The following is a 27,888-nucleotide window of genomic DNA, read 5'->3' as shown; positions in this document are numbered from 1 at the left end:
ACCAGGTAAAGACCCCATCAAAAAGGAGAATTATAGACCGATTTCCCTAATGAATATGGATGCCAAAATCCTCAACAAGATCCTGGCTAATAGAATCCAACAGTACATTAAAAGGATTATCCATCATGACCAAGCGGGATTCTTCCCTGGGATGCAAGGGTGGTTCAACATTCGCAAATCGATCAGTGTCTTAGATTTTATCAACAAGAAAAAAGCCAAAAATCATATGATTCTCTCAATAGATGCAGAAAAAGCATTTGACAAAATACAGCATCCTTTCCTGATTATAACCCTTCAGAGTGTAGGGATAGAGGGTACATTCCTCAATTTCATAAAAACCATCTATGAAAAGCCTACAGCGAATATCATTCTCAATGGGGAAAAGCCAGAAGCCTTTCCCTTAAGATCAGGAACACGACAAGGATGCCCACTCTCGCCACTATTATTCAACATAGTACTAGAATTCCTTGCAACAACAATCAGACAACAAAAAGGGATAAAAGGTATCCAAATCAGCAAAGAAGAAGTCAAACTGTCTCTCTTCGCAGATGACATGATGGAAAACCCAAAAGAATCCACTTCCAAACTATTAGAAGTTATAGAGCAATTCAGTAATGTGGCGGGATACAAAATCAATGCTCAGAAATCAGTTGCATTTCTATACATGAAAAATGAGACTGAAGAAAGAGAAATTAAGGAATCCATCCCATTTACAATAGCACCAAAAACCATATGTTACCTTGGAATTAACTTAACCAGAGACGTAAAGGACCTATATTCTAGAAACTATAAATCACTCTTGAAAGACAGTGAAGAAGACACAAAAAGATGGAAAAATATTCCATGCTCATGGATCGGAAGAATTAACATAGTTAAAATGTCCATGCTACCCAGAGCAATCTACACTTTCAATGCTATCCCGATCAAAATACCAATGACATTTTTCAAAGAACTGGAACAAACAGCCCTTAAATTTGTGTGAACCAGAAAAGGCCCCAAATCGCCAAGGAATTGTTGAAAAGGAAAAACAAAGCTGGGGGCATCACAATGCCAGATTTCGAGCTATACTACAAAGCTGTGATCACAAAGACAGCATGGTACTAGCACAAAAACAGACACATAGACCAATGGAACAGAATAGAGAACCCAGAAATGGACCCTCGGCTCTTTGGGCAACTAATCTTTGATAAAGCAGGAAAAAACATCCAGTGGAAAAAAGACAGCCAAGGAAACAGTCAAAAAAACTACGAGGCAGCCCACGGAATGGGAGAATATATTTGCAAATGATACTACAGATAAAAGACTGGTATCCAAGATCTACAAAGAACTTCTCAAACTCAATACATGTGAAACAAATAAACAAATCATAAAATGGGCAGAAGATATGAACAGACACTTTTCTAATGAAGACATACAAATGGCTAACAGACACATGAAAAAATGTTCAAAATCATTAGTCATCAGGGAAATTCAAATCAAAACCACACTAAGATACCATCTTACGCCAGTTAGAATGGCAAAAATTGACAAGGCAAGAAACAACATTTGCTGGAGAGGATGTGGAGAAAGGGGATCCCTCCTACATTGTTGGTGGGAAATGCAAGTTGGTACAGCCACTCTGGAAAACAGTGTGGAGGTCCCTTAAAAAGTTAAAAATTGAGGAGCGTCTGGGTAGCGCAGTCGTTGGGCGTCTGCCTTCAGCTCAGGGCGTGATCCCAGTGTTCTGGGATCGAGCCCCGCATCAGGCTCCTCTGCTGGGAGCCTGCTTCTTCCTCTCCCACTCCCCCTGCTTGTGTTCCCTCTTTCGCTGGCTATCTCTCTGTCAAATAAATAAATAAAATCTTTACAAAAAAAAAAGTTAAAAATTGAGCTACCCTATGATCCAGCCATTGCACTACTGGGTATTTACCCCAAAGATACAGACGTAGTGAAGAGAACGGCCATGTGCACCCCAATGTTCATAGCAGCTTTGTCCACAATAGCTAAATCGTGGAAGGAGCCGAGATGCCCTTCAACAGATGACTGGATTAAGAAGCTGTGATCCATATATACAATGGAATATTACTCAGCTATCAAAAAGAACGATTTCTCAACATTTGCTGCAACGTGGACGGCACTGGAGGAGATAATGCTAAGTGAAATAAGTCAAGCAGAGAAAGACAATTATCATATGGTTTCTCTAATCTATGGAACATAAGAACTAGGAAGATCGGTAGGAGAGGAAAGGGTTAAAGAAAGGGGGGGTAATCAGAAGGGGGAATGAAGCCTGAGAGACTATGGACTCTGAGAAACAAACTGAGGGCTTCAGAGGGGAGGGGGGGTGGGGGAATGGGATAGGCTGGTAATGGGTGGTGGGGAGGGCACGTATTGCATGGTGCACTGGGTGTTATACGCAACTAATGAATCATCGAACTTTACATCAAAAACCAGGGATGTACTGTATGGTGACTAACACAATATAATAAAAAAATTTTTTTTAAATAATAAAGACCAGTTTATAGACTCAAAGACGCAAAAATCATCAAGAGGGGAGTAGGTGGTGAGGCCAAAAACCTTAGATAGCCTTGTCTATTTTTTCTCTTCTATCCTACATCTGATACATCGGGGTATTCCGTCATCTTTATTTTATCTTTTATTTTATAATCTATTTAGAATCTGCTCCCCATCCACAATTCTTCCACCCTGGTCCATGCCACCTCATCTCTTGCCTCAATGGCCTCCTAAATGGTCTCCTTGCTTCCACCCTTGTACTGCCCTAGCCTAGTCAATAGAGTGATAAGAGTGATCTTATTTTTTTTTTTTTTTTGAGGGAGAGGGAGAGACAGAGAACAAGCAGGGAGGAGGGTCAGAGAGGGAGAAGCAGACTCTCTGCTGAGCAGGGAACCTGATGTGGGGCTCGATCCTGGGACCCTGAGATCACGACCAGAGCCAAAGGCAGACGCTTAACCGATTGAGCTACCCAGGCACCCCAAGAGTGATCTTATTAAAATGCAGGTCAGATCGTGCTCAGTTTGGCAGTACACATACTAAAACTGGAACAATAGAGAAGATAAGCATGGCCCCTGCAAAAGGATGACATGCAAATTTGTGAAGCGTTCCATGTTTTAAAATTTTTTTTAATTAAAAAAATTAAATAAAATGCAAGTCAGATCATGTCATTCCTCTGCCCCAAACCCCCATGGCTCCCCATCTCACGTAGCATTAATGATAAATCTTTACAATGAAGTACAATGTCTTTCTTACATGATCTGTTTCCCCACTATTTCCCTGATCACAGTTCCTACTACCTTAATATTACCTGTGCTGCAGCCACACCCATCCCTTTGCTATTACTCAAATACCCCAGGTATGCTCCTATCCCCACAACCTTTGCACTTGCTATTCCTGCTATTTGGAATGTTGCAGTTTTTGGTTTTGGTTTTTTTTTTTCTCCCAGATATCCACATAGCCAGATTGCTCATTTCCTCAGGTCTCTACTCAAAAACCACCTTCTCACTGAGGGCTTCCTTGGCCATCCCATCTAAAATTTCAACCCTTTATTCCTCTTCTAAAACATTTAATGCCACCCTTTCCTGCTTAGTTTTCTCCTTAGCACTTATCACTAATATAACAAGGTCAGCAAACTATGGCCTTTGGATCACTACTAGGTCACCATCTATTTTTGTGTAGTCCACAAGCTAATAAGAAGGGTTTAACATTTTTGAAAGGTTGAAAAAAATCAAAAGAACAACAACATTTTATGATAAATGAAAATTATATGAAATTCAAATTTCAGTGTTCCTAAATAATAAAGTTGTATTGGAACACAGCCATGCCAATTTGTTTATACATGGTCTATGGCTGTTTTCATGGTACAACAGCTGAGTCGAATAGTTGCAACAGAGACTGTATGGTGTAGAAAACCTAAAATATTTACTAAGTGGTTCTTCACAGAAATTTTGCTGACCTCTGTAATATTCACCTTTTTATTTTCTGTCTCTCCTAGTAGAATGATAAACTGCCTGGGTATAGGTGTTTTTGTCTATTTTGTTCATTACTACACTCCAATGCCTAAGACAGTACTTAACATATAGTAGATAGTCAATACATATTTTTTAAATAAAGGGACACTGAAAAATATCAGCAGTAATTTTAGGTTAAAAAGTTTGGTGAAAGGAAGGACAAAGAACTGTAATTTGAGTAGTATGACAAGACTGAAGGAGGGTTTTTGAATAAAGATGTCAAAATAATTGTAGTGATGGGGAAAGAAACAGTTGAGAGAGAAATATTAAAGAGCTAAAGTTGAGATTTGTAGAGAAGGTCCCCAGAGAAAGTTCTTTTTACGAGATAAGAAGAAAGGAAGAGTAAAGCAAGGAGAAGTTGATGAAGTTTATGTGAGTGGCTACAAGTTCAGAAAATTACAAGATACAGTTTTTTGCTAAAGGGAAGAGTAAGGCATGGTGGCTTAAGGACAAAAAATTTTGGAATCACCACTGTGAGGAATATGACAGAAAGTTAATAAGAGTCAGTTTTATTGAGTACCTAGCTGAAAAACCCTGCAATTTTAGCAGATTCAGTAAACATGGTTTCATAAATTTTTCTGAACAATGTTCAAATAGCTCAAGGGAAGGAGTGGGGAAAAAAGCAATGAAAATTAACAAGGGAAGGGGGGAATAGTAAAACAGTAAAATATAATGGATTGTGTAATTTCTTTTCATCTTTCTATCTGTCTGAGTGCATAGAAGAGTATTCCTTATATATGGAGGGTACCAAATCAGTGCCTGCTAAGTTCAAGACAGGAAGAATGAAAGAGAAAAATACACTAACAGTAATTAACAATGAACATACTGAGAATAACTTTTGGCTTCACCACCAATCTGGCCTTAAATGATATAATCACACACTGAGTATACACTATTAGGACATGCCCAGTTTCCTGCTCTCCTCTTCTTTTCCTCCTCCAAATTATAGGCTTAGTCCTATATTAGGCTCTAAGATCAAATTTGACATTAATTAGAGGAGACTTAAGAAGCACTGTTTCAGGGTGCCTAGCTGGCTCAATCGGTGGAGCATGTGACTCTGGATCTCAGTGTCATGAGTTCAAGCCCCACATCAGGTGTAGACACTACTTAAGAAAAAAAAAAGCAGCACTGCTTCAAGTCCTGAAAGACTGTATCTACTCCAATTCCAGTAACTGCATCCCAGCCTGGGTCCCCTATGCCTGACCTCCACTCTTAAAAACAGCCTCCGATTCTAGGGATGCCTGGGTGGCTCAGTCGGTTAAGCATCTGGCTTTGGCTCAGGTCATGATCTCAGGGTCCTGGGATGGAGCCTCACGTTGGGCTCCCTGCTCAATGGGGAGTCCACTTCTCCCTTTCCCTCTGCCCTTCACCCACCCCCGCTCATGCATGCGTGCTCGCTCTCAAATATATAAAATCTTTAAATATCCGCCCATTAGGATACCCTGAGGCTAGCTGCTTGGTTGAGTCAGAGGCAACTACGTCTTGTTCATGTCTGTAACCTCAGAGACTATCACGGTGTCTTGTGCTGTACTCTATCTGCATTAGCTGAACAGATTGCAGAACAGATACCCTTCCTTTGCCTGAAAATGCATTCATCGAAATGGCATGTCTCACTCCAAGTCCAGGTCCCTCCCAAACTACCAGGCCAACATAAATCATGAAAGTTACAGTAACTTTCTGATCACCTTCTTTATGTCTTTAAGTAAACAACTATCTTTCTGAAATAGTTAATGGCATCTTACGCAGAAATATAATGAATGAGGTAACAAAACCTGTGCGATAATCTTTTTTTTCAGGTCTTTAAGTAAACAGTAGTGTTAACTACCTTTCTGAAACGCTTAAATGCTAGGCTGTGCTGAAATATCATGAACTAAAAGTAACATTTCAACTTCTCTTCTAGAACTATACATTTTTAATATACAAACTAAATGGTAAATATTCTTTTGAAAGAAAATCTGAAGTATTTAGTCAAATAAACCACCCCTCAAAGTAAACAAAAACTCAAAGGAAATGTCTGGAATTACAACCAGTAATCACGTACTTTCCCCTAAACTTGTCATTAAAACCTGAAAAGCAACAAAAGCCTTCATATTTTATCTGGGTCCACACTTGTCCTTCCACAAGCCAATACCTTTCCCCACTTAAGTGCATACTATATGATACCCAAAAAAAGAAATGTCCCAATTGCTCTGGGAAGTATGAATGGCTTGATCCTTAAATAAGTTTTTATCTCACTCACCTCCTAGAATTTTGTTCTGAAAAACAATCAGTTGCTAAACATTTTCTAAAATAGCTGGACAGGCAACAGGTAACCCAGTACATAAAAGAACAGCCAATTTATCTGAGTATTTTCCCACACTGAATGTTTGACCAATAAAAGTGTACCTCATAATTTAGTCTGCTTCAAAGGACAATATTGCAGATGGTTAGTAGCAGACAACTTTGTTCACAAGTTCCAATGATATATTACTTTTCAGAAAAGGGTGCCCCAAAAACCCAGTAAGTAACGGAATTAATGATTTTTCAATTTCTCTCTTTCTGGGAAGAACCAATCAGCCATGTTTACAGTGTACAAATCAGGAAAATATCAATTTGAGTTTATCTTGTATGAAGGAACTCTCAGACATCTTAACCTAGTAGCCAAGAAGACACACCAAACTGTATCTCTCTCTCTGCAACTGCACATAACACTTCCTGCCTTTGAAAAATAGATAAATCAAAGGACCTTATCAAATTGTTTCAAATGTAGGTAACAGGAAGCCATGTTCCTCCGCAGCTTGGCGAAGTCCAGATCTGTTTGATCAGTTGCATAAAATCTCAGAGAATAATAGTACCAGTTTAGGGCATCAGCATAATTTTGTACCTAAAGGTTGAAAAGAAATAACAAAATTACAGCGATATCTCTACATTTGACCTTAATTTTTCTAAGTCACTTCTAGAAAAAAACAAAAAATTGTATTATTTTCTTTTTTAGGCAACCAAAACACAATACCCTCTCTAGGTGAGTTCTAAGTGCATTTTATGATCTGTCTAGATCAGTAAAAGTTACAGATTAAGTGGCAATCAATATTCTCTCTTCTTTCCCCACATTAGAAATTTCACAGAAACCATCAACAAAATTAAAAGGCAACCTATGGGATGGGAGAAAATATCTGCAAACCACATATTCAATAGAGGGTTAACATCCAAAATATACAAGGAACTCCTACAACTCAATAGAAAAAAAGAAAGAAAGAAAGAAAGAAAGAAAGAAAGAAAGAAAGAAAGAAAAAGAAAAAGAAAAAGGAAAAAGAAAAAGAAAAAAGAAAAAAGAAAAAAACCCAATTTAAAAATGGGCAAAGGACCTGAATAGACATTTTTCTGAAGAAGACATACAGGGGCGCCTGGATGACTCAGTCAGTTAAGCATTCAATTATTTTTTTAAGACTTTATTTATTTATTTGACAGAAAGAGAGCGAGCACAAGCAGGGGGAAAAGGAGAGGGAGAAGCAGGCTCCCTGCTGAGCGGGGACACCCCCGCCCCTGATATGGTGCTCGATCTCAGGACCCGGGGATCACGATGAGCTGAAGGCAGATGCTTAAACCAACTGAGCCACCCAGGCGCCCCAAGCATTCGACTCTTGATTTTGGCTGAAGGTCATGAGCTCAGGGTTGTGAGATCAAGGCCCAAGTCAGGCTCCACGCTCAGCTGGGAGTCTGTTTGAGGATTCTCTCTCTCCTCTCTCCCTCTGTCCCTCCCCCTGCTCATGCTCTCTCTCTCTCTCAAATACATAAATAAATCTTAAAAAAAAAAGAAGACACACAAATGGTCAAAAGGTAGAAGAAAAGGTGCTCAACATTACTAATCATCTGGAAAATGCAAATCAAAACCACAATGAGATATCATCTCATAACTATTACAGTTGCTATCCTCAAACAGACAAGGGATAACAAATGCTAGTGAAGATGTGGAGAAAAGGGAAGTTGTACACTGCTGGTGGGAATGTAAAATGGTAGGGTTACCGTGGAAAACAGTATGGAAGTTTCTCAAGAAATTAAAAAATTAGAACTACCATATGATCCAGCAATCCCATGTCATTATTTGAAAGAGATATCTCTACTCCCATGTTCACTGCAGCAATATTCACAATAGCCAACGTATGGAAACAACCTAAGTGTCCATTTACTGATGAGTGGAAAAAGAAAATATGGTATATGTACACAATGGAATATTATTTGGCCATAAAAAAGAGGGGGCATCCTGCCATTTGTGATAAGGTATGCTAGGTGAAATAAGCCAGAGAAAGACAAATATTTCATGTTATCACTTACATGTGGAATCTGAAAAAAAAAACCAGTTAAACTCTAGAAACAGAGATTAGAATAGTGGTTGGGAGGGGCTGGAGGGTAGGGGAAATTGGGAGAGGTTGGTAAAAGGGTACAAACTTTCAGTTAAAAAATGAAAAAGGTCTGAGGATCTAATGTATGACATGGTGACTATAGCTGACTATAGCTATACTAGGTTGTATAACTGAATTTTGAAGTTTGAGTTTGAGAATAATTAGCATTAATTCTTCTTCAAATGTTTGGTAGAATTTACCCGTAAAACGATTTAGTCCTGGGCTTACTTACTGGGAGACTTCTGATTAATGATTCAATCTCCTTACTCATTCATCTGTTCACATTTTCTATGTTCATGATTCAGTCTAGGTAGGTTGTATGTTTCTAGAAATTTATGCATTTCTTCTAAATTATCCAATTTGTTGTCACATAATTGTTCACTATAGTTTCTTATAATCCTTTGTATTTCTGTGGTATCAGCTGTAATGTCTCTCCTTTCATTTCTAATTCTATTTGTTTGAGTCCACTATCTTTTTTTTCCCCACTTTTTCTTGGTTAGTCTAGCTAAACATTTGTTGGGTGCTGGATAGTTCGGTATTCTGATAAATATTCTTCACCTCTACTCTGGGAAGCAATTAGGCTTATTTGGATCAATTTCATCCTTTCAGGTCATACTTTTGATATTTTTGGTAGGTCTGGAACAATGTTCGGTGCAGAACTAATTATTCCCCACTACTTAGACAAGATCCGTCTGAGTTTTCTACCCAACGCCCCATGAATTAGAGGTTTTTCTGTCTGGCTAGTATGAACAGGCTCTATTCCCAGATCTTTGTGAGTGCCAGGTGCCTGTTCCCACTAATATTTTTAGATGGTTATTCCCCCCTGGCTCCAGGTACTTTCATCCCATATTGTCCTAATTAGTATTTGGCTAAACAAGGGAGGAGGACTCTCTGACTGCCGGAGGTCTCTTTCTGAGCTGTGTGCTCTCCTCCCTGATACTCTGTCTTATGAACTCTAGCTGCTTTGGTCTCCCTAGACTCTTTGCTCCATCTCCTTAAGTTAGGAAGACTACTAGGATCCAATTCAGTTCCTCTTCTTGTGCTACAGCCTGGAAACTCGAGGGAGCAAGCTGCACAAGTGAAGTACTCACCTTGTTTATTTCCTACCACCCAAACATTACTCTCCATTGCCTGATATCCAGTGTCTCAAAAACCACTTTTTCATTTATTTTGTCTTGTTTTTTTCTTTTTTTTTTGGAGGGAGGTCATCAGTGGGGCAAGCAATTATTCAGGCAAGCACATAAATATGATCTCTACTACATTTTGGTTAGAAGTAGAAATCCATCACAACTTTTTTTAATGGTACATCCCATTTTTTAAATTAAGTTTTTATTTTAATTCCAGTATAGTTAGCATACAGTGTTCTATTAGTTTCAGGTGTACAATGCAGTGCTTCAACAATTCCATACATCACCCCGTGCTCATCAAGAGAACTGCACTCCTAAATTCCAATCACCTATTTCACCCATTCCCCCTATACACCTACCTTTTGGTAATCATCAGTTTGTTCTCTATAGTTAAGAATTTGTTTCTTGGTTTGTCTTTCTTTTTTTTTTCCTTTGCTCATTTGTTTTGTTTCTTAAATTCCACATATGAGTGAAACTATATGGTATTTGTCTTTCTCTGATTTCACTTAGCATAATACTCTCTAGCTCCATGCATGTCATTGCAAATGGCAAGATTTCATTCATTTTTATGTCTAATAATCTATTCCATTATGTATAATATTCTAATATTCCATTTTATATCTAATATTCCATGTATATATATACCACATCTTCTTTATCCATTCATCTATCAATGGACACTTGGGCTACTTCCATAACTGGGCTGTTGTAAATAATGCTGCTATAAACATAAAGGCACGTGTATCCCTTTGAGTTAGTGCTTTCGTATTTTTGGAGGAGATACCTAGTAGCGTGATTACTGGATCATAGGACAATTCTATTGTTAACTTTTTTGAGGAATTTCTATACTGTTTCCTGGAGTAGCTGCACTTGTTTGCATTCCCACCAACAGTGAAAGAGGATTCCTTTTTCTCCGCATCCTCACCAACACCTGTTGTTTCTTGTCTTTTTGATTTTAGCCATTCTGACAGGTGTGAGGTGGTATCTCATTGTAGTTTTGATTTGCATTTCCCTGGTGATGAGTGATGCTGAGCCTCTTTTCATGTGTCTGTTGGCCATCTGGATGTCTTTGAAGAAATGTCTGTTCATGTCTTCTGCTCATTTTTTAATTGGATTATTTTGGGGGCAGGTGTTGTTGAGTTGTATCAGTTCTTCATATATTTTGGATACTAACCCTTTATCGGATCTATCATTTGCAAATATCTTCTCCCATTCAATTGGATGCCTTTTAGCTTTGTTGATTACTTCCTTTGCTGTGCAGAATTTTTTTTATTTTGATGCAGTCCCAATAGTTTATTTTTGCTTTTGTTTCCCTTGCCTCAAGAGACATGTCTAGAAAAGTGTTGCCACAGCCGATGTCTGAGAAATTATTGCCTGTGCTCTCGACTATTTTTTACTTTCTTCTTTTCTTTCTTTTTTTTTTTTTTTAGATAAGCTCTACACCCAACATGGGGCTTGAACTCGTGATCCTGAGATCAAGAGTCACATGCTCTAACAAATGAGCTAGCCAGGTGCCCTTATTCTTTACTCTCTCTTAAAAAAAAAAAAACAAAAAACAAAAAACAAACAAACAAAAAAAACTTATCTGAAGTTTCAATTTTTTTTCCACAGTAAACCTGGACTGTTTTGTAAAGAAAAAAAATTACCACTTTTTGGCATTTTTAAATTGCACAACTTTTTTTTAAGCGCTGTTTTAGGTTCACAGCAAAACTGAGGGGAATGTACAGAGACTGGCTATATACTTCCTGCCACACACAGGTCTCAAACTTTATCAACATCCTCTACCAAATGTACCAAAGTGGTACATTTATTACAATTGATGAACTTACATGGACACATTATAATCACCCAAAGTCCATAGTTTACATTAGAGTTCACTCTTGGTATAGTATATTCTACGGGCTTACACAAATGTATGATGACAAGTATCCATCATCACATATCGAAATACAAAGTATTTTCACTGCCCTACAAATCCTCTGTGCTCCGAATCATAGTGTTTTAAAGGGAATGAAGCTCTGACTTTCTTCTTTGTCATGTTAAAATAAATTGCTTTCCTATATCTTAATATCAGACATGTCATTTCCCTACAACTGTGAGCTTCCAATGGGGATGAACCAAGCTTAGTAGTTTTAAATGAATTCTTATTCAATGCCCATTAACATTCTACATTATGAATACTTAATACATAGATAGTACCTAAACAGAGAGATTATTAAAATATTTGATGCTCTATGATTTTTATAGTGACCACACTTATTTGTTAGGGTAGAGAAAGAATATAAAGAATGAAAATAGATTCTTCCCAAACCTCAAAACTTCTGGCAGCTTTTTTCCACAAAATGTTGTGTAAACAGCTCACTAATTCAGTTGTCAATTGTCTTCCTGTTTGCTGACCTGAAAATAAAAACCAAAGCTCTAAAAACAAAAATCAAGATCTATTACATTAAATAAGAGCACTAACTATATTCAGAACCTATAATCTTTACGTAATGGCTATAAACACAATCACATTCGGACAGGTTTTCATCATCAATTTTAAGTTTACTAGCAAAACTGATTATATAATACAATCAGAGTTTGCTAGAATCACAGTAATTCGCCTATCAATTTCTGGTAGTTTTCCAGCTTAGTCTCTTTTTAACGTATTTTCCACATTCCAAATTTGATCATCATCTGGTGCTTTAATGTTATTTTGAATGAACAGACAGCAATGCTAAAAATCGTTAATAAGAAGTGTTTATATTATTATGTACTAACAAGATCAGATCAAGTTCACAAGAAAGGCCAATTATACCTTAAAGCCTTTGTAAAATACTTTAAGGCCATGTTTACACATAAACTTTATTACTTTAAATTGTAACTCATGTCTGATTGTTTCTGGTCTAGACATTTACAGGGTTCAAACACATTAGCACACATTAAGGTAAAGTTTAAACTGTAATAGAATTCTATACCCCCTTCTCTTCTTGGCACTACTGATTTCCACAGAAGTCTTGATAAGAACACTATGAGTCTCTGACCTTCCAGACCAGTCAGCAGACATAATTTGTTCCATAGCTTAGATAAAGTTACTCACATGAGAGTAAAATGCTATTTAATGTACCTACTTAAAATATTACATGACTTTGAGAGTAAAGTTTATAATTCAATATCACAATAAAACTGGTTAACTATAATACTAGGAAAACTAGTCATTCTGGATAAACACATTTTCTAGTTAGATGACAGTTAACATTCATTAAAAATAAAACATTTTTTATTTTGAAAAGTCTAAATTATTTCATTAAAGTTCTTAATTTTTCTAAAAATTATGTTTTATAAATTAGGTTTTTCTTTTTTTTATTTATTTGATTGAGAGAGAGCAGTAGAGCATGAGCAGGGGGAGGGGCTGAGGGAGAGGGACAGAGAGAGAGAAGCAGACTCCCCAGTGAACATGGAACCTGACGTGGGGGCTTGATCTCACCCTGAGACCTTGATTTGAGCCAAAATCAACAGTCAGACACTTAACCAACTAAGCCACCCAGGCACCCCTAAATTATGTTTTTCTAAATGTCCTTTCTATTTTTCTGAAGCACAATTTAATCTTTGCTGGCCCATTCAAGGTCAATAACACTAACAACTATTGTATTTTGTTGTACTATTATATCACAGTGATGACTTTGAGAACTATTATATAGCACAGATTGTTATATTTTTAAAAATATTTGAAACTGTTTTATAAAATTTGTAGAGTTTTCTCCTCCCTTGTGGTCAGATTATCTATGTATTTCCCTGTAAACCCTTTTTCTCTCTTTGTAATATGCTACCACTAAAATGTTAAGGGGTGGAAAAACCAGATATCAAACTTATCAAAATTGGGTCTACAAATAACTGGATTCTTAGTCAGGGTCTATAGGGAGCATATTATCAATAAAATATGGCTCATACAATCTAGAGTTAAAAGGCTCTTAGAGATTATCTACTCAAAAGATTTCCTTTTAAAAAAATCAATGACTGTTTTTATAAAAACATGATATATATTTGTAAAAATTCAAGAAGTATGGTAGAATATAAAGAAAGCAGGGGCCCTGAGTGGCTCAGTCAGTTGAACATCTGACTCTTGATTTTGCCTCAGGTCAAAGTCTCGAGGTCATGAGATCGAGCCCCATATCACGCTCATGCTCAGCATGGAGTCTACTTGTCTCTCTCCCTCTGTTCCTCCTCTCTCTCTCTCTCTTCCTCTGTCTCTCTCTCTCGAAAAATAAATACATAAAATCTTTTTAAAAAATGAAAGAATTCAACAAGTCACCTAAAATGCCATCACTCAGAATAAATCCCAGTATTAACATTTAGTGACTACCACTCCTGTTATATCTCTGTATATGTGTAGAATTGCAAGGATGTATTGGGGTGAGAATTTTCCAAGAAAGGGATCATACTATCTGTGTTCTTCAGGGTATAGAGTTCTACAGAGGTAGGGGGTTAGGGGAATGCTGAAATTTGGTTCTACATCTCTGCTTTAACAGAGAAACTCTAGTCTATTCTATTTGGGACTGGGTTCACATAAGATTGCATGACAAAAAGGATGCTGGGGTTAAAAAGGAAGTTAAAAACTAGCAATATATTACACAACCTCTGTTTTATAGTTAGAAAAAAACAAGATCCAGGGATGTTATTAACTTGCCAGAAGGCACACAGCTTATTTGAGATCACACCGAAACCATGAACTTAGGCCTCTAACCTCACAATTTTTCACTACACTAGAGATTTAAGCTCGGAGGTTTGTCTGTTTTTGCTGATGTTTTGCTATTTTTGCTGTTTCTCATTCTAACTTGTGGAATCGGGATCAGTGAGGTGTTACCGCTAATGGTTATTAGGGAGGAAAAAAGGAAGTGAGGAAAAGGAATCCACTGACCTAAGAATTTTGCCACTATTCTGATATCTAAGAATTACACGCATATTAACACCTTTCTAAAACGTGCAGAACAGATGCCTGGGTGGTTCAGTCAGTTAAGTATCTGCCTTCGGCTCAGGTCATGATCCCAGGGTCCTGGGATCGAGTCCCACATTGGGTTCCTTGCTCAGCGGGGAGCCAGCTTCCCCCTCTGCCTGCTGCTCCCCCTGCTAGTGTGCTCTCTCTCCCTCTCTGACAAATAAATAAAATCTTAAAAAAATAAAAGTAAAAAAAAGATAAAACCTGCAGAAATCCTACTGACCTAAAATTATTTCTTCAATCTTCTCCTTGGCAAGCAGTTCTTCCTTTCTTTGTAAAAGCATGTCAATGTGGAGCAGTAGAGCTTTTCCAATATTTTCTGATGACTTAAAACGTTCACAGATAATCTTCATGAAATAAAACCCAACAGCCTCTCTGTTCAATGAGACACAATTTTAAATGGCATGAATAGAATAACTGGTTTTTGATCAATGGGACTAAAGTTTATTTGAGAATGCTCAAAACATGCAAGATAAAACTGTATCTGAGCTTAGGTAATATCATCAAATCTCTAAATAAGACTATTTGTTAACAATAAACTATTTAATTCAATTTCTGTTTAATTTATTAAGCCACAAACATTTTCTTATCATGAACACCTATAATCAGATAATCATCTCTCTCCTAATATCTAATTTATGTTTTTGCCTCTAGAACTGATGCCAATTTATAAAAATTAGAACATGAGATCCAGTAAAGACACAGAAACTGACATTAGAAATTTACTAGTCCCTTGTGATGAGAACGTTTAGGATCTACTCTCTTAGTAACTTTCAAATATACCATACAGTAGAGTTAACTACAGTCATGTTGTATATTACATCCCCAATATTTATTTATCTTTGAACTGGAGGTCTGTACCTCTTGACCACCTTAAGCCATTATGATAGACACCTTAAACTTATACAGTGCTGAATGTCAATTATATCTCAACAAAACTGAAAGAGAAAAAAGAAATTTACCAGTTCCCTCTGCCAACAACTCCTTTTAAAAATTTTATTTATGCTTGATTACACAAATAGTACACCAGTATATTCTGATTATTTAAAAATTCAAATAGTTCATGGATTGGAAGACTTAATATTGTTAAGATGCCAATACTACCAAAGCAATCTATAGATTAAATGTAAACCCTATGAAAATCCCAATGACATTTTTTTGCAGAAATGGAAAATTCTTCCTTAAAATTCATATGGAATCACAAGGGACTCTAAACAAAGATGAAAAACTAGCAATTCCTGGTTTCAAAATTTACTGCTAAGGTAATCAAAACAGTGTGGTACTTGCATAAAGACAGATAGATACACCAATGGAATAAAATAGAGTTCGGAAATAAAATGTCACATATATAATCAAATATTTTCAACAAGGGTGTCAAGACCATTCAGTGGGGGTAAGAACAGTCTATTCAACAAATGGTGTGGGGACAAATGGATATCCATATGCAAAAGAATGAAATTGGACGTTTATATTATGCCATATACAAAAATGAACTGAAAATGGATCAAACTGACCTAAACAGAAGAACTAAAGTTTAAAGCTTTTAGAAGAAAACATAGAGGAGGGATGCCTGGGTGGCTCAGTCAGTTAAGCGTCTGCCTTCAACTGAGGTCATGATCCCAGGGTCCTGGGATTGAGTCCCGCATTGGGATCCTTGCTCAGTGGGGAGCCTGCTTCTCCCTCTGCCTGCTTCTCTCCCTCCCTCTGCCTGTTTGTGCTCTCTCTCCCTCTCTCTGACAAATCTTATTTCTTAAATAAAGATTTTATTTATTCATTTGTCAGAGAGAGGGAGAGAGAGCACAAGCAGGCAGAAGGGAGAGGGAGAAGCAGGATCCCCGCTGAGCAGGGAGCCCAACGTGGGGACTCAATCCCAGGACCCTGGGATCCTGACCTGAGCCGAAGGCAGACACTTAACCAACTGAGCCACCAGGCGCCCCTGAATAAATAAAATCTTAAAAACAAAAAAAAAGAAACATAGGGGAAAATCTTCATAACATTGGATTTGGTAATAATTTCTTGGATATGATACCAAAATCAGAGGTAACAGAAACAAAAATAGCTAAACTGGACTACATTAAAATTAAAACCTTTTGTGTATTAAAGGATACAACAGTGAAATAGTCTATTTATGGAATAATATGGAGAAAATATTTGCAAATCATATCTGATACACGGTTAATATCCAGAATTATAAAGAGATCCTAAAACTCAACAACAAAAAGCAAACAACCTGATTCAAAAACTGGCAAAAACTTGAATAGATATTTCTCCAAAAAAAGATATATAAATGGTAATAATCACATGAAAAGATAATCAACATCACAAATCATTAGGGAAATGCAAATCAAAACCACAATGAGATACCACCTTACACCCATCAGGACAGCTACTATCAAAACAAACAAAAGTGTTGGCAAGGATGTGAAAAAATTTGAAACCTTGTGTACTATTGATGGGAAATGTAAAATGATACAGACATTATGGAAAGCAATATAGCAATTTCTTTAAAAAATTAAAAACAGGATTTCCATATGATCCAGTAATTCTGTTTCTGGGTATAAACCCCAAATAACTGAAAGCGGGGTCTCAAAGAAGTATTTGTACACCCATGTTCATAGCATTATTCACAATAGCCAAAAGGTGGAAGTAGCCCAAGTCTCCATCAGTGGAGGAATGAATAAATGAAATGTAGTATATACATACAATGGAATATTATCCACCTTTTAAAAGGGAGGGAATTCTGATACAAGCTACAAAATGGTTGAACTCTGAGAACATTATGCTAAGTGATATACACCAGTCAGAAAAAGACAAATACTGTACAATTTCACTAATATGGGGTACCTATACCAGTCATTCATAGAGACAGAAAGTAGATTAGTGTATGCAAAGGACTGGAGGACAGGGGGGACTCAGGAGTTATTGTTCAGTGGGCACAGAGATTCAGTTTTGCAAAATGAAAAGAGGGCTCTGGAAATTGGTTGCAAAACAATGCAAATGTACTTAACACTAGTGAACCAGACACTTAAAAAGTTAAGATGATGAATTTTATGTTATGTGTATTTTCTCAGAATTTAAAAAAAAATTTAACAAGAGGCGCCTGGGTGGCTCAGTTGTTAAGCATCTGCTTTCGGCTCAGGGCATGATCCTGGCGTTATGGGATCGAGCCCCACATCAGGCTCCTCCGCTGGGAGCCTGCTTCTTCCTCTCCCATTCCCCCTGCTTGTGTTCCCTCTCTCTGGCTCTCTCTCTCTGTCAAGTAAATAAATAAAATCTTTAAAAAAAAAAAAACTTTTAACAAGTTTTTAAATAAAAAAGTGCAAACAGTAAAAATAAAGCTTACCTTTCCAAGGACCCCTATCCTGTCCCAGTCCCCTTCTCAGAGGTAGACACTTCTAAGATTAGTAAATATCTTTTTTCAGTCCTTTCCTGGTATACTCATATGCATGTCTGTACTTACAGAAACATAGTTTTTAAAATATATAAGTGACATATTATGCATACATTGCTTCTTTTTCTTTCAACACCATGTCTTAGAGTTCATTACATATAGATTACCTTATCCTTTTTAATTCCCACATAGTATTTTATTGTATAGCAATACCTTACTCTTTTTATCTATTCCTCTATTGATGATACTCAAGATGCTTTCAATGTTTCACTATTACAAGCAATGTTCCGGCAAATACCCTTATAAACGTGTGAAGTACCACCTATAAATACCAAGGAGTAAAACTGCTGAGTATGAGTAACTTTAAATTTTGATCCTGTCACTTTGTCCTTCAAAAGAGTGGGTGCTGGAAAAGCTGTCAACCTGGAAATATCAGTAGGTGCATATAAAAATTTCAATTCCACCAGCATCACCTAATATAATGAAACTTTAGTTTTTGCCAATTTGATACTCTGCCAACCCATCTTGAATCAGAAGCCTTTGTCTCAAGTTCTGCTTGATTTTTAAACTTTTACTATCCCTTTTCTCCTGGTACTCTCCTTCACACCTAAAAAGAAAGAGGAAAAAGAAAAAAATTCCTACCCAAATATAGAAGACAACTATATAAATCATTTAACATAGACTTCTTTTTTATACAGAAATCTTTATGAAAGGAAAACATAGCTCTCAACTTTGGCCATTCCTGTCACCCATTCCAGAGAAAAATAACTTAAAAACTATAAAAATCTTTGTTCCCATGAAAAGCCCAAATTTTCTTCAAACATTTCAGATGTGGAATATTTAATGGCATGATACAAGATACTGTTCTTAGAAAGAATATTTCCTCTCTCAGGAAACCTTCTCATACCAACATAAGGAGAGTTAGTAATGAAAGTAATTAAAGGGGGGCGCCTTGGTGGCTCAGTCAGTTAAGCGTCTGCCTTTGACTCAGGTCATGATCCCAGGGTCCTGGGATCAAGCCCTTCATCAGGCTCCCTGCTCAGCCAGGAGCCTGCTTCTCCCTCTCCCCCTCCCCCTGCTTGTGCTCTCTCTCTCTCTCTCAGTCAAATAAATAAATAAAATCTTTAAAAAAAAAAGAAAAGTAATGAAAGGTTACAAATACTGGGTAGAGGTTCTATGTTAAGTAGTATGCGCCTTACACTCTTATTACATTTTTATGTTAACGCCCATAAAGTGTGTTGCATCATACTCATTTTGCAGTTGAGGCTCAGAAAGGCCATAAAACATATAAAATAGACACAAAAGCAGCAATCAGGATTTGAATCCAAGTTTGTTTACCCCCAGAGTTTTTCCCATTGTATTTTACTGACTTCCTGTGAAAATAATATTCAGGGTCACAGTAACAATGGTCGTAGATGTGATTCAAAGGAAAATTATTTAACTCCCCTATTAAGTGTTTTCATTAATTCAAGTTACCTATAAATCATTTTAATTGATTGCTCTTCCTCCCATAAGAGATCTGTACAAATGCTAAAGATGTGGTCAAAATAAGTACTACAATTAGGATCTAATAAAGTCATGTGAACTGCTGCCAGGAATATGCCACCATCTACAAATTCTCCATCTACAGAGAGCGATGCAGACAGGATGTCTCAGGCCGTCCACATTTCTTTAAGCCCTTTCACTCACCCAACCAGGCCACTCAGGGCATTCACAGTTCAGTATCAGTAGGTTCTGACCCTGGCTCCCTCTGTTGCCTCTACCAGTTCTACACCTTCAGCAACTTTCCCTTCTCTCTGCAGACCCATCCCCTATCCACAGGCCTCACCTTACTGTGAGCTCTCAGGAATCTGTTACTTAGGCATGATGTCCTCTCTACCTTTTCCCTGGAGCCCTCAACCCTGAGGGGTCTGAAGGAAAGGAACAGGCCCCTCAGCAACCCCTCCTGAAAGCCAATGGCCCTTTACATTCTCTGTGTCTTTCAGACTATGTGACTAAACCATTAGCTGTAAAGGAAAATGAGTAGTTTATCAATATATAATTGAAAGAGGAAATAACTGTTAGAGGAAAAAGATACAATGAAGGAAAAAAACCTAAAATTTATTATATTAGAATAAAAGAAAAGAACTGCAAAACAAGATTTTTGAGGCTGAAAATAGCAATTCAGGTAATGGAATAAAAATTTAGATAAATACATATATAGAATCTTGTAACAGACATATTAAAAAGGATTTATAAATGCTAATTTACAGAAATTATAGCCTTAAGAGTGTATACACATCAGTTATATAACTTTATGTTTTGGTAAGAATACATACATCAGTAAATGACACAGGGTGCAGAAAAGAGTACACATAGCAAGGCTGTGATTGCCTATACTTAGAAAGGGCTTCTTGTGCACAAGAAACAACAGATGTTGGTGAGGATGTGGAGAAAGGGGAACCCTCTTGCACTGTTGGTGGGAAAGCAAACTGGTGCAGCCACTCTGTAAAAAATAGAACTACCCTATAATCCAGCAATTGCACTACTAGGTATTTACCTGAAGAATACAAAATATGAATTCAAAGGGGTACATGCACCCCAATGTTTACAGCAGCATTATCCACAATAGCCAAATTATGGAAGATGCCCAAGTGTCCATCAAGTGATGAATGGATAAAGAAGAGGCAGTACACACACACACACACACACACACACACACACACACACACACCGGAATATTACTCAGCCACCAAAAAGAATGAAATCTTGCCATTTGCAATGATGCTGATGGAGCTACAGAGTATTATGCTAAGTGGAATAAGTTAGTCAGAGAAAGACAAATACAATATGGTTTCACTCATATGTGGAATTTAAGAAATAAAACAAACAAGGGGCGCCTGGGTGGCACAGCGGTTAAGCGTCTGCCTTCGGCTCAGGGCGTGATCCCAGCATTGTGGGATCGAGCCCCACATCAGGCTCTTCCGCTATGAGCCTGCTTCTTCCTCTCCCACTCCCCCTGCTTGTGTTCCCTCTCTCACTGGCTGTCTCTATCTCTGTTGAATAAATAAAAATCTTTAAAAAAAAAAAAAGAAATAAAACAAACAAGCATAGGGAAAAAAGGGAGAGAGAGGCAAACCAAGAAACAGACTCTTAACTATAGAGAACAAATTGATGGTTACCAGAGAGCAGGTGGGCGGGATGGCTGAAATAGGTGATGGGGATGAAGGAGTGTACTCGGAGCACCAGGTCTTGTATGGAAGTGTTGAAACACTAAATTGTACACCTGAAACTAATATTAAACTGGATGTTAACTAACTGGAATTTAAATAAAAGCTTAAAAAAAAAGAAAGGCCTGCTTGCAAAGTTGACCCTTGGCTGACATCTGGTCACTTGGCTGGTAAACAGTTCCCCTACACTGATACAAAACATTCCATTAATAATAAGGGTGGCTCACTGTGTCTAGACTGCACAAACAAAATGGTATCTGGAATCTTGGTATGTGCTAGGGAGGGGTACCTACGTGAGAATCCCCATTTTTAAAGTCTTAGGGACTTAGTCTCTAATGAGCTCCCTGATAAAGAACAGTTCACACATGTTGTCATACTCATTGCTAGAGGAATTAAGCATGTCCTTTGCAACTCTAATGGGAAGGAACTCTTAGAAGCTTGTTCCTGGTGTCCTTCCTTCAGACTTTGGTCCTAGTGCCTATTTAAAAAAAAAGGTTTTCTTTATTTATTTGATAGAGAGAGTGCACAAGCAGGGGTAGTGGGAGAGGGAAAAGCAGGCTCCCTGTTGTGCAGGGAGCCCGAGGTGGGGCTCAATCCCAGGACCCTGGGATCATGACCTGAGCAGAAGGCAAATGCCCAACCAACTGAGCCACCCTGATGCCCCGACTTTTCTTCTTTTCTAATGTAAGCCTTTAATGATAAAAAAAAAACCTCCAGGGTGTCTGGGTGGCTCAGTCATTAAGCGTCTGCCTTCGGCTCAGGGCGTGATCCCGGGGTTCTGGGATCGAGCCCCACATCAGGCTCCTCCAATGGGAGCCTGCTTCCTCCTCTCCCACTCCCCCTCTTTGTGTTCCCTCTCTTGCTGGCTGTCTCTCTCTCTCTGTCAAATAAATAAATAAAATCTTTAAAAAAAAAAAACAACTTCCTCTCAGTGCTGCTATATCTGCATCCCACAAATTTTGATATTTGTTTTCAGTTTAACTCAATCACCTTTCTGGTATTGATTTCTATTTGATCTGTGTTACCAGAAAAAACACTATGTTTTTATTTCTTTCAAGTTTCTTAAGGTTTTTGTTTTTTTTTTGGCCCAGAATATGGTCTATTTTAACATATATTCTGTGGACACTTGGAAAGATTGTGTATTCTGCTGCTGTTTGATGAAATCTACTGTAAATGTCAGATCCCGAGAGTTGATAATATGTACCTTAGCTGCTTTTTTTCTATTTCTATGAATTTCTGAAAGAGAATGTTGAAGTTTCCAACTCTAATTGTGGACTTGCTTATTTCTTCTTTTAGTTCTATTATGTTTTGCTTCTTGTGCTTTGTAGCTGTGTGTGTGTGTCCATGTGTGTGTACAGGTTTGCATCTTCTTTTTTATTAGTAATAATCATGGCTAAGATTTCTTACAATGAAAGGCTACAAAGTAAATCAATAAAAGTAAAGATAAAAGGCACTAGGACCAGGGGCGCCTGGGTGGCTCAGTCAGTTAAGTGTCTGCCTTCGGCTCAGGTCATGATCCCAGGGTCCTGCGATCAAGCCCCATGTCAGGCTCCCTGCTCAGCACGGAGTATGCTTGAGATTCTCTCCCTCTCCCTCCCCCTCTGACTCTCCTCCTGCTCGTGTATGCGTGCTCTCTCTCTCTCCAAAATAAATAAAATCTTTATAAAAGAGCAGAAATCAATAAAATTTTAAAAAACAATAGAAAAAATCAATAAAAAATCTGAAGCTGGTTCTTCAAAATCTATGTAACAAAAAGACATATAGATGGTCAACAGATACATGAAAAGATGATCAACATCACTTATCATCATGGAAATGCAAATCAAAACCACAATGAGGTATCAGCCTACACCTGTCGAATGGCTCAAATTAGAAGATAACAAGTGTTAGTGAGTAAGTGGAGAAAAAGAAACCATGGTGCACTGTTGGTGGGAATGTAAACTGGTGTAACTGTTGTGGAAAACAGTATGGAGGATCCTCAAAAAACTAAAAATAGAAATACCATATGATCCAATAATTTCACTACTGGATATTTATCCAAAGGAAAAACAACATTAATTCAAAAAGATATATGCACCCTTGCAGTGTTTACTGTAGCATATTTCACAACAGCCAAGATATAGAAGCATCCTAAGTGTCCATCCAATATATGAATGAAGAAGATATGGTATATGTAGCTACAATGGAATATTAAGCAGCCATAAAAAAGGAATGAGATCTTGCCATTTGTGACAACATAGATGGTCCTAGAGGGTATTATACCAAGTGAAATAATTCAGACAAAGACAAATACCACATGATTCCACTCACATGTAGAATCTAAAAACAGAAAAAAAGTAAATAAACAAATAAAAAGCAGAGTAAGACCTCTAAATACAGATAACTGTTGGCTGCCAAGGGGAAAGGGGTGGGTAAATGGGCAAAATGGGTGAAGGGGTGTAGGAGATACAGGCTTCCAGTTATGGAATGAAGTCCTAGGAATAAAAGGAATAGCATCAATACAGTCAATGATATTGTGATAGTGTTGTATGGTGACAGATCGTAGCTACATTTGTGGTGAACAAAGCATAATGGTATAAAGATACTGAATCACTATGCTGTACACCTGAAACTAATGTAACAGTGTGTGGTCAACTATACTCAAATTAAAAATGAAAAATATATATTTATAAATTGACAACCATCTGACTGAGAAATAAAAAGAGACCAGACTCAAATTACCAATATCAGGAATGAAACGGGATATCATTACAAAGCTTGCATACATCAAAAGGACAAGAGAACACTATGAGCAATTCCACGCATCTAAATTTAACAAGTCTGATGAAATGGACCAATACCTGCAAAAGCACAAAACTAACACAATTCACCAGTATAAAATATATAATTTTAATAACCCTACAACTATTAAGGAAATTAAATTTGTAACTTAAAAACTCATGAAAAAAATTTAAAAATTTAAATTCCTGAAAAAAAAGTTCCAGGCCAAAATAGTTTCACTGAATAATTCTACCAAATACTTAAAGAAGAATTAACACCGATTCTATATAATATCTTCCAGGCAAAGAAGAAGAGTAAACACCTGCCAATTCATTTTATCAAGATAAAATTCTCAACCAGATCCTTGCTAATAGAATCCAACAGTATATTAAAAGGATTATCCATCATGACCAAGTGGGATTCATCCCTGGGATGCAAGGGTGGTTCAACATTCGCAAATCTATCAGTGTCATAGATTTTATCAACAAGAAAAAAGCCAAAAATCATATGATTCTCTCAATAGATGCAGAAAAAGCATTTGACAAAATACAGCATCCTTTCCTGATTATAACCTTTCAGAGTGTAGGGATAGAGGGTACATTCCTCAATTTCATAAAAACCATCTATGAAAAGCCTACAGTGAATATCATTCTCAATGGGGAAAAGCCGGAAGCCTTTCCCTTAAGATCAGGAACACGACAAGGATGCCCACTCTCGCCACTGTTATTCAACATAGTACTAGAAGTCCTGCAACAGCAATCAGACAACAAAAAGGGATAAAAGGTATCCAAATCGGCAAAGAAGAAGTCAAACTGTCTCTCTTCGCAGATGACATGATACTCTATATGGAAAACCCAAAAGAATCCGCTCCCAAACTATTAGAAGTTATAGAGCAATTCAGTAATGTGGCGGGATACAATCAATGCTCAGAAATCAGTTGCATTTCTATACATGAAAAATGAGACTGAAGAAAGAGAAATTAAGGAATCCATCCCATTTACAATAGCACCAAAAATCATACGTTACCTTGGAATTAACCAGAGATGTAAAGGACCTATATTCTAGAAACTATAAATCACTCTTGAAAGACAATGAAGAAGACACAAAAAGATGGAAAAACATTCCATGCTCATGGATCGGAAGAATTAACACTGTTAAAACGTCCATGCTACCCAGAGCAATCTACACTTTCAATGCTATCCTGATCAAAATACCAATGACATTTTTCAAAGAACTGGAACAAACAGCCCTTAAATTTGTGTGAACCAGAAAAGGCCCCAAATCGCCAAGGAATTGTTGAAAAGGAAAAACAAAGCTGGGGGCATCACAATGCCAGATTTCGAGCTATACTACAAAGCTGTGATCACAAAGACAGCATGGTACTGGCACAAAAACAGACACATAGACCAATGGAACAGAACAGAGAACCCAGAAATGGACCCTCGGCTCTTTGGGCAACTAATCTTTGATAAAGCAGGAAAAAACATCCGGTGGAAAAAAGACAGTCTCTTCAATAAATGGTGCTGGGAAAATTGGACAGCTACATGCAAAAGAATGAAACTTGACCACTCTCTCACACCATACACAAAGATAAACTCCAAATGGATGAAAGACCTTGATGTGAGACAGGAATCCATCAAAATCCTAAAGAAGAGTATAGGTAGCAACCTCTACAACATCGGCTACAGCAACCTTTTTCATGACACATCTCCAAAGGCAAGAGAAACAAAAGAAAAAATGAACTTGTGGGACTTCATCAAGATCAAAAGCTTCTGCACAGCCAAGGAAACAGTCAGAAAAACTAAGAGGCAGCCCACGGAATGGGAGAATATATTTGCAAATGATACTACAGATAAAAGACTGGTATCCAAGATCTACAAAGAACTTCTCAAACTCAATACATGTGAAACAAATAAACAAATCATAAAATGGGCAGAAGATATGAACAGACACTTTTCTAATGAAGACATACAAATGGCTAACAGACACATGAAAAAATGTTCAAAATCATTAGTCATCAGGGAAATTCAAATCAAAACCACACTAAGATACCATCTTACGCCAGTTAGAATGGCAAAAATTGACAAGGCAAGAAACAACATTTGCTGGAGAGGATGTGGAGAAAGGGGATCCCTCCTACATTGTTGGTGGGAAATGCAAGTTGGTACAGCCACTCTGGAAAACAGTGTGGAGGTCCCTTAAAAAGTTAAAAATTGAGGAGCGTCTGGGTAGTGCAGTCGTTGGGCGTCTGCCTTCAGCTCAGGGCGTGATCCCAGTGTTCTGGGATCGAGCCCCGCATCAGGCTCCTCCGCTGGGAGCCTGCTTCTTCCTCTCCCACTCCCCCTGCTTGTGTTCCCTCTCTCGCTGGCTATCTCTCTGTCAAATAAATAAATAAAATCTTTACAAAAAAAAAAGTTAAAAATTGAGCTACCCTATGATCCAGCCATTGCACTACTGGGTATTTACCCCAAAGATACAGACGTAGTGAAGAGAAGGGCCATGTGCACCCCAATGTTCATAGCAGCTTTGTCCACAATAGCTAAATTGTGGAAGGAGCCGAGATGCCCTTCAACAGATGACTGGATTAAGAAGCTGTGATCCATATATACAATGGAATATTACTCAGCTATCAAAAAGAACGATTTCTCAACATTTGCTGCAACGTGGACGGCACTGGAGGAGATAATGCTAAGTGAAATAAGTCAAGCAGAGAAAGACAATTATCATGTGGTTTCTCTAATCTATGGAACATAAGAACTAGGAAGATCGGTAGGAGAGGAAAGGGTTAAAGAAAGGGGGGGTAATCAGAAGGGGGAATGAAGCCTGAGAGACTATGGACTCTGAGAAACAAACTGAGGGCTTCAGAGGGGAGGGGGAATGGGATAGGCTGGTGATGGGTGGTGGGGAGGGCACGTATTGCATGGTGCACTGGGTGTTATACACAACTAATGAATCATCGAACTTTACATCAAAAACCAGGGATGTACTGTATGGTGACTAACATAATATAATAAAAAAAATATTTTAAAAAAAGACACTATTGCCCTGACAACAAAGTCAGACAAAAACCAGAAACTATAGACCAATTTCCCTCATAAATACAGATGCAAAGATCCTTAACAAATATTAACAAACAGAAAAAAGCAATACATTCACACAATCAAGTGATGTTTATTTCAGGAATTTAAAGCTGATTCATATTTGAAAAACAATCACTGCAATTCACCATAACAACACACTAAAGAAGAAAGAGCACATGATCATATTAACTAATGCATAAACAGGATTTCACAAAACTCAACACAAATTCATGATTGTAAAAAACTATCATCTCAAAAAGGTAAGAATAAGGGCCACTTCCTCTGCTTGATAAAGAACATCTATAATTAATCTGTAGCTATCCTTGTACTTAAAAATCTACCCAACAACAGCAAAATATATCTTATTCTCAAGTGCACATTGAACATTTACCAAAATAGATTATATTTTGGGCTATAATAGAAGTCTCAGTATATTCAAAAAAACTCAAATTATACAAAGTACATTCTCTGGCCACATGGAATTAAATTAGAAATCAATAACAGGAGGAGAGTGGGGTTGGGGGATGGGGTAGCTGGCGGATGGACATTAAAGAAGACATGTGATGTAATGAGCGCTGGATATTATATAAGACTGATGAATCACTGACCTCTACCTCTGAAAACAATACAGTATATGTTAACTGAATTTAAGAAAAATTTAAAAAAAGAAATCAATCACAGAAAGATCTTTAGGAAAATGCTCAGATAGTTGGAAACTAAATAACATACTTCTTTTTTTTAAAAATATTTTTTTATTATATTATGTTAGTCCCCATACACTACATCCTTGGTTTCCGATGTAAAGTTCAATGATTCATTAGTTGCGTATAACACCCAGTGCACCATGCAATACATGCCCTCCTTACTACCCATCACCAGCCTATCCCATTACCCCAACCCCCTCCCCTCCGAAGCCCTCAGTTTGTTTCTCAGAGTCCATAGTCTCTCATGCTTCATTCCCCCCTC

At 37.5% G+C, this 27,888-nt stretch overlaps 1 protein-coding gene and 1 non-coding gene across 2 annotated transcripts in view; one reads left to right on the top strand and one right to left on the bottom strand.

Moving 5' to 3' along the window:
* Window positions 1-27,888, bottom strand: part of TEX11 (testis expressed 11) — a 270,954-nt gene that overhangs the window by 116,146 nt on the left and 126,920 nt on the right. Inside the window, exons 13-15 of the mRNA XM_087859806.1 lie at window positions 14,706-14,857; window positions 11,819-11,904; window positions 6,727-6,864 (exon numbers count right to left, since the gene is read on the bottom strand). Of these exons, the coding sequence (XP_087715932.1) occupies window positions 6,727-6,864; window positions 11,819-11,904; window positions 14,706-14,857 (376 nt within the window). The remainder of the gene's footprint in view (window positions 1-6,726; window positions 6,865-11,818; window positions 11,905-14,705; window positions 14,858-27,888) is intronic.
* Window positions 3,003-3,107, top strand: LOC123797226 (U6 spliceosomal RNA). Its single transcript, XR_006780904.1, has one exon. It is a non-coding gene; the product is annotated as a U6 spliceosomal RNA (small nuclear RNA).

This window comes from Ursus americanus, chromosome X, assembly GCF_024610735.1.
Source record: "Ursus americanus isolate L20-20 chromosome X, mUrsAme1.1.p, whole genome shotgun sequence".
Classification (NCBI taxonomy): Eukaryota; Metazoa; Chordata; class Mammalia; order Carnivora; family Ursidae; genus Ursus; species Ursus americanus.
This window is presented reverse-complemented; position numbering and strand designations above follow the sequence as displayed.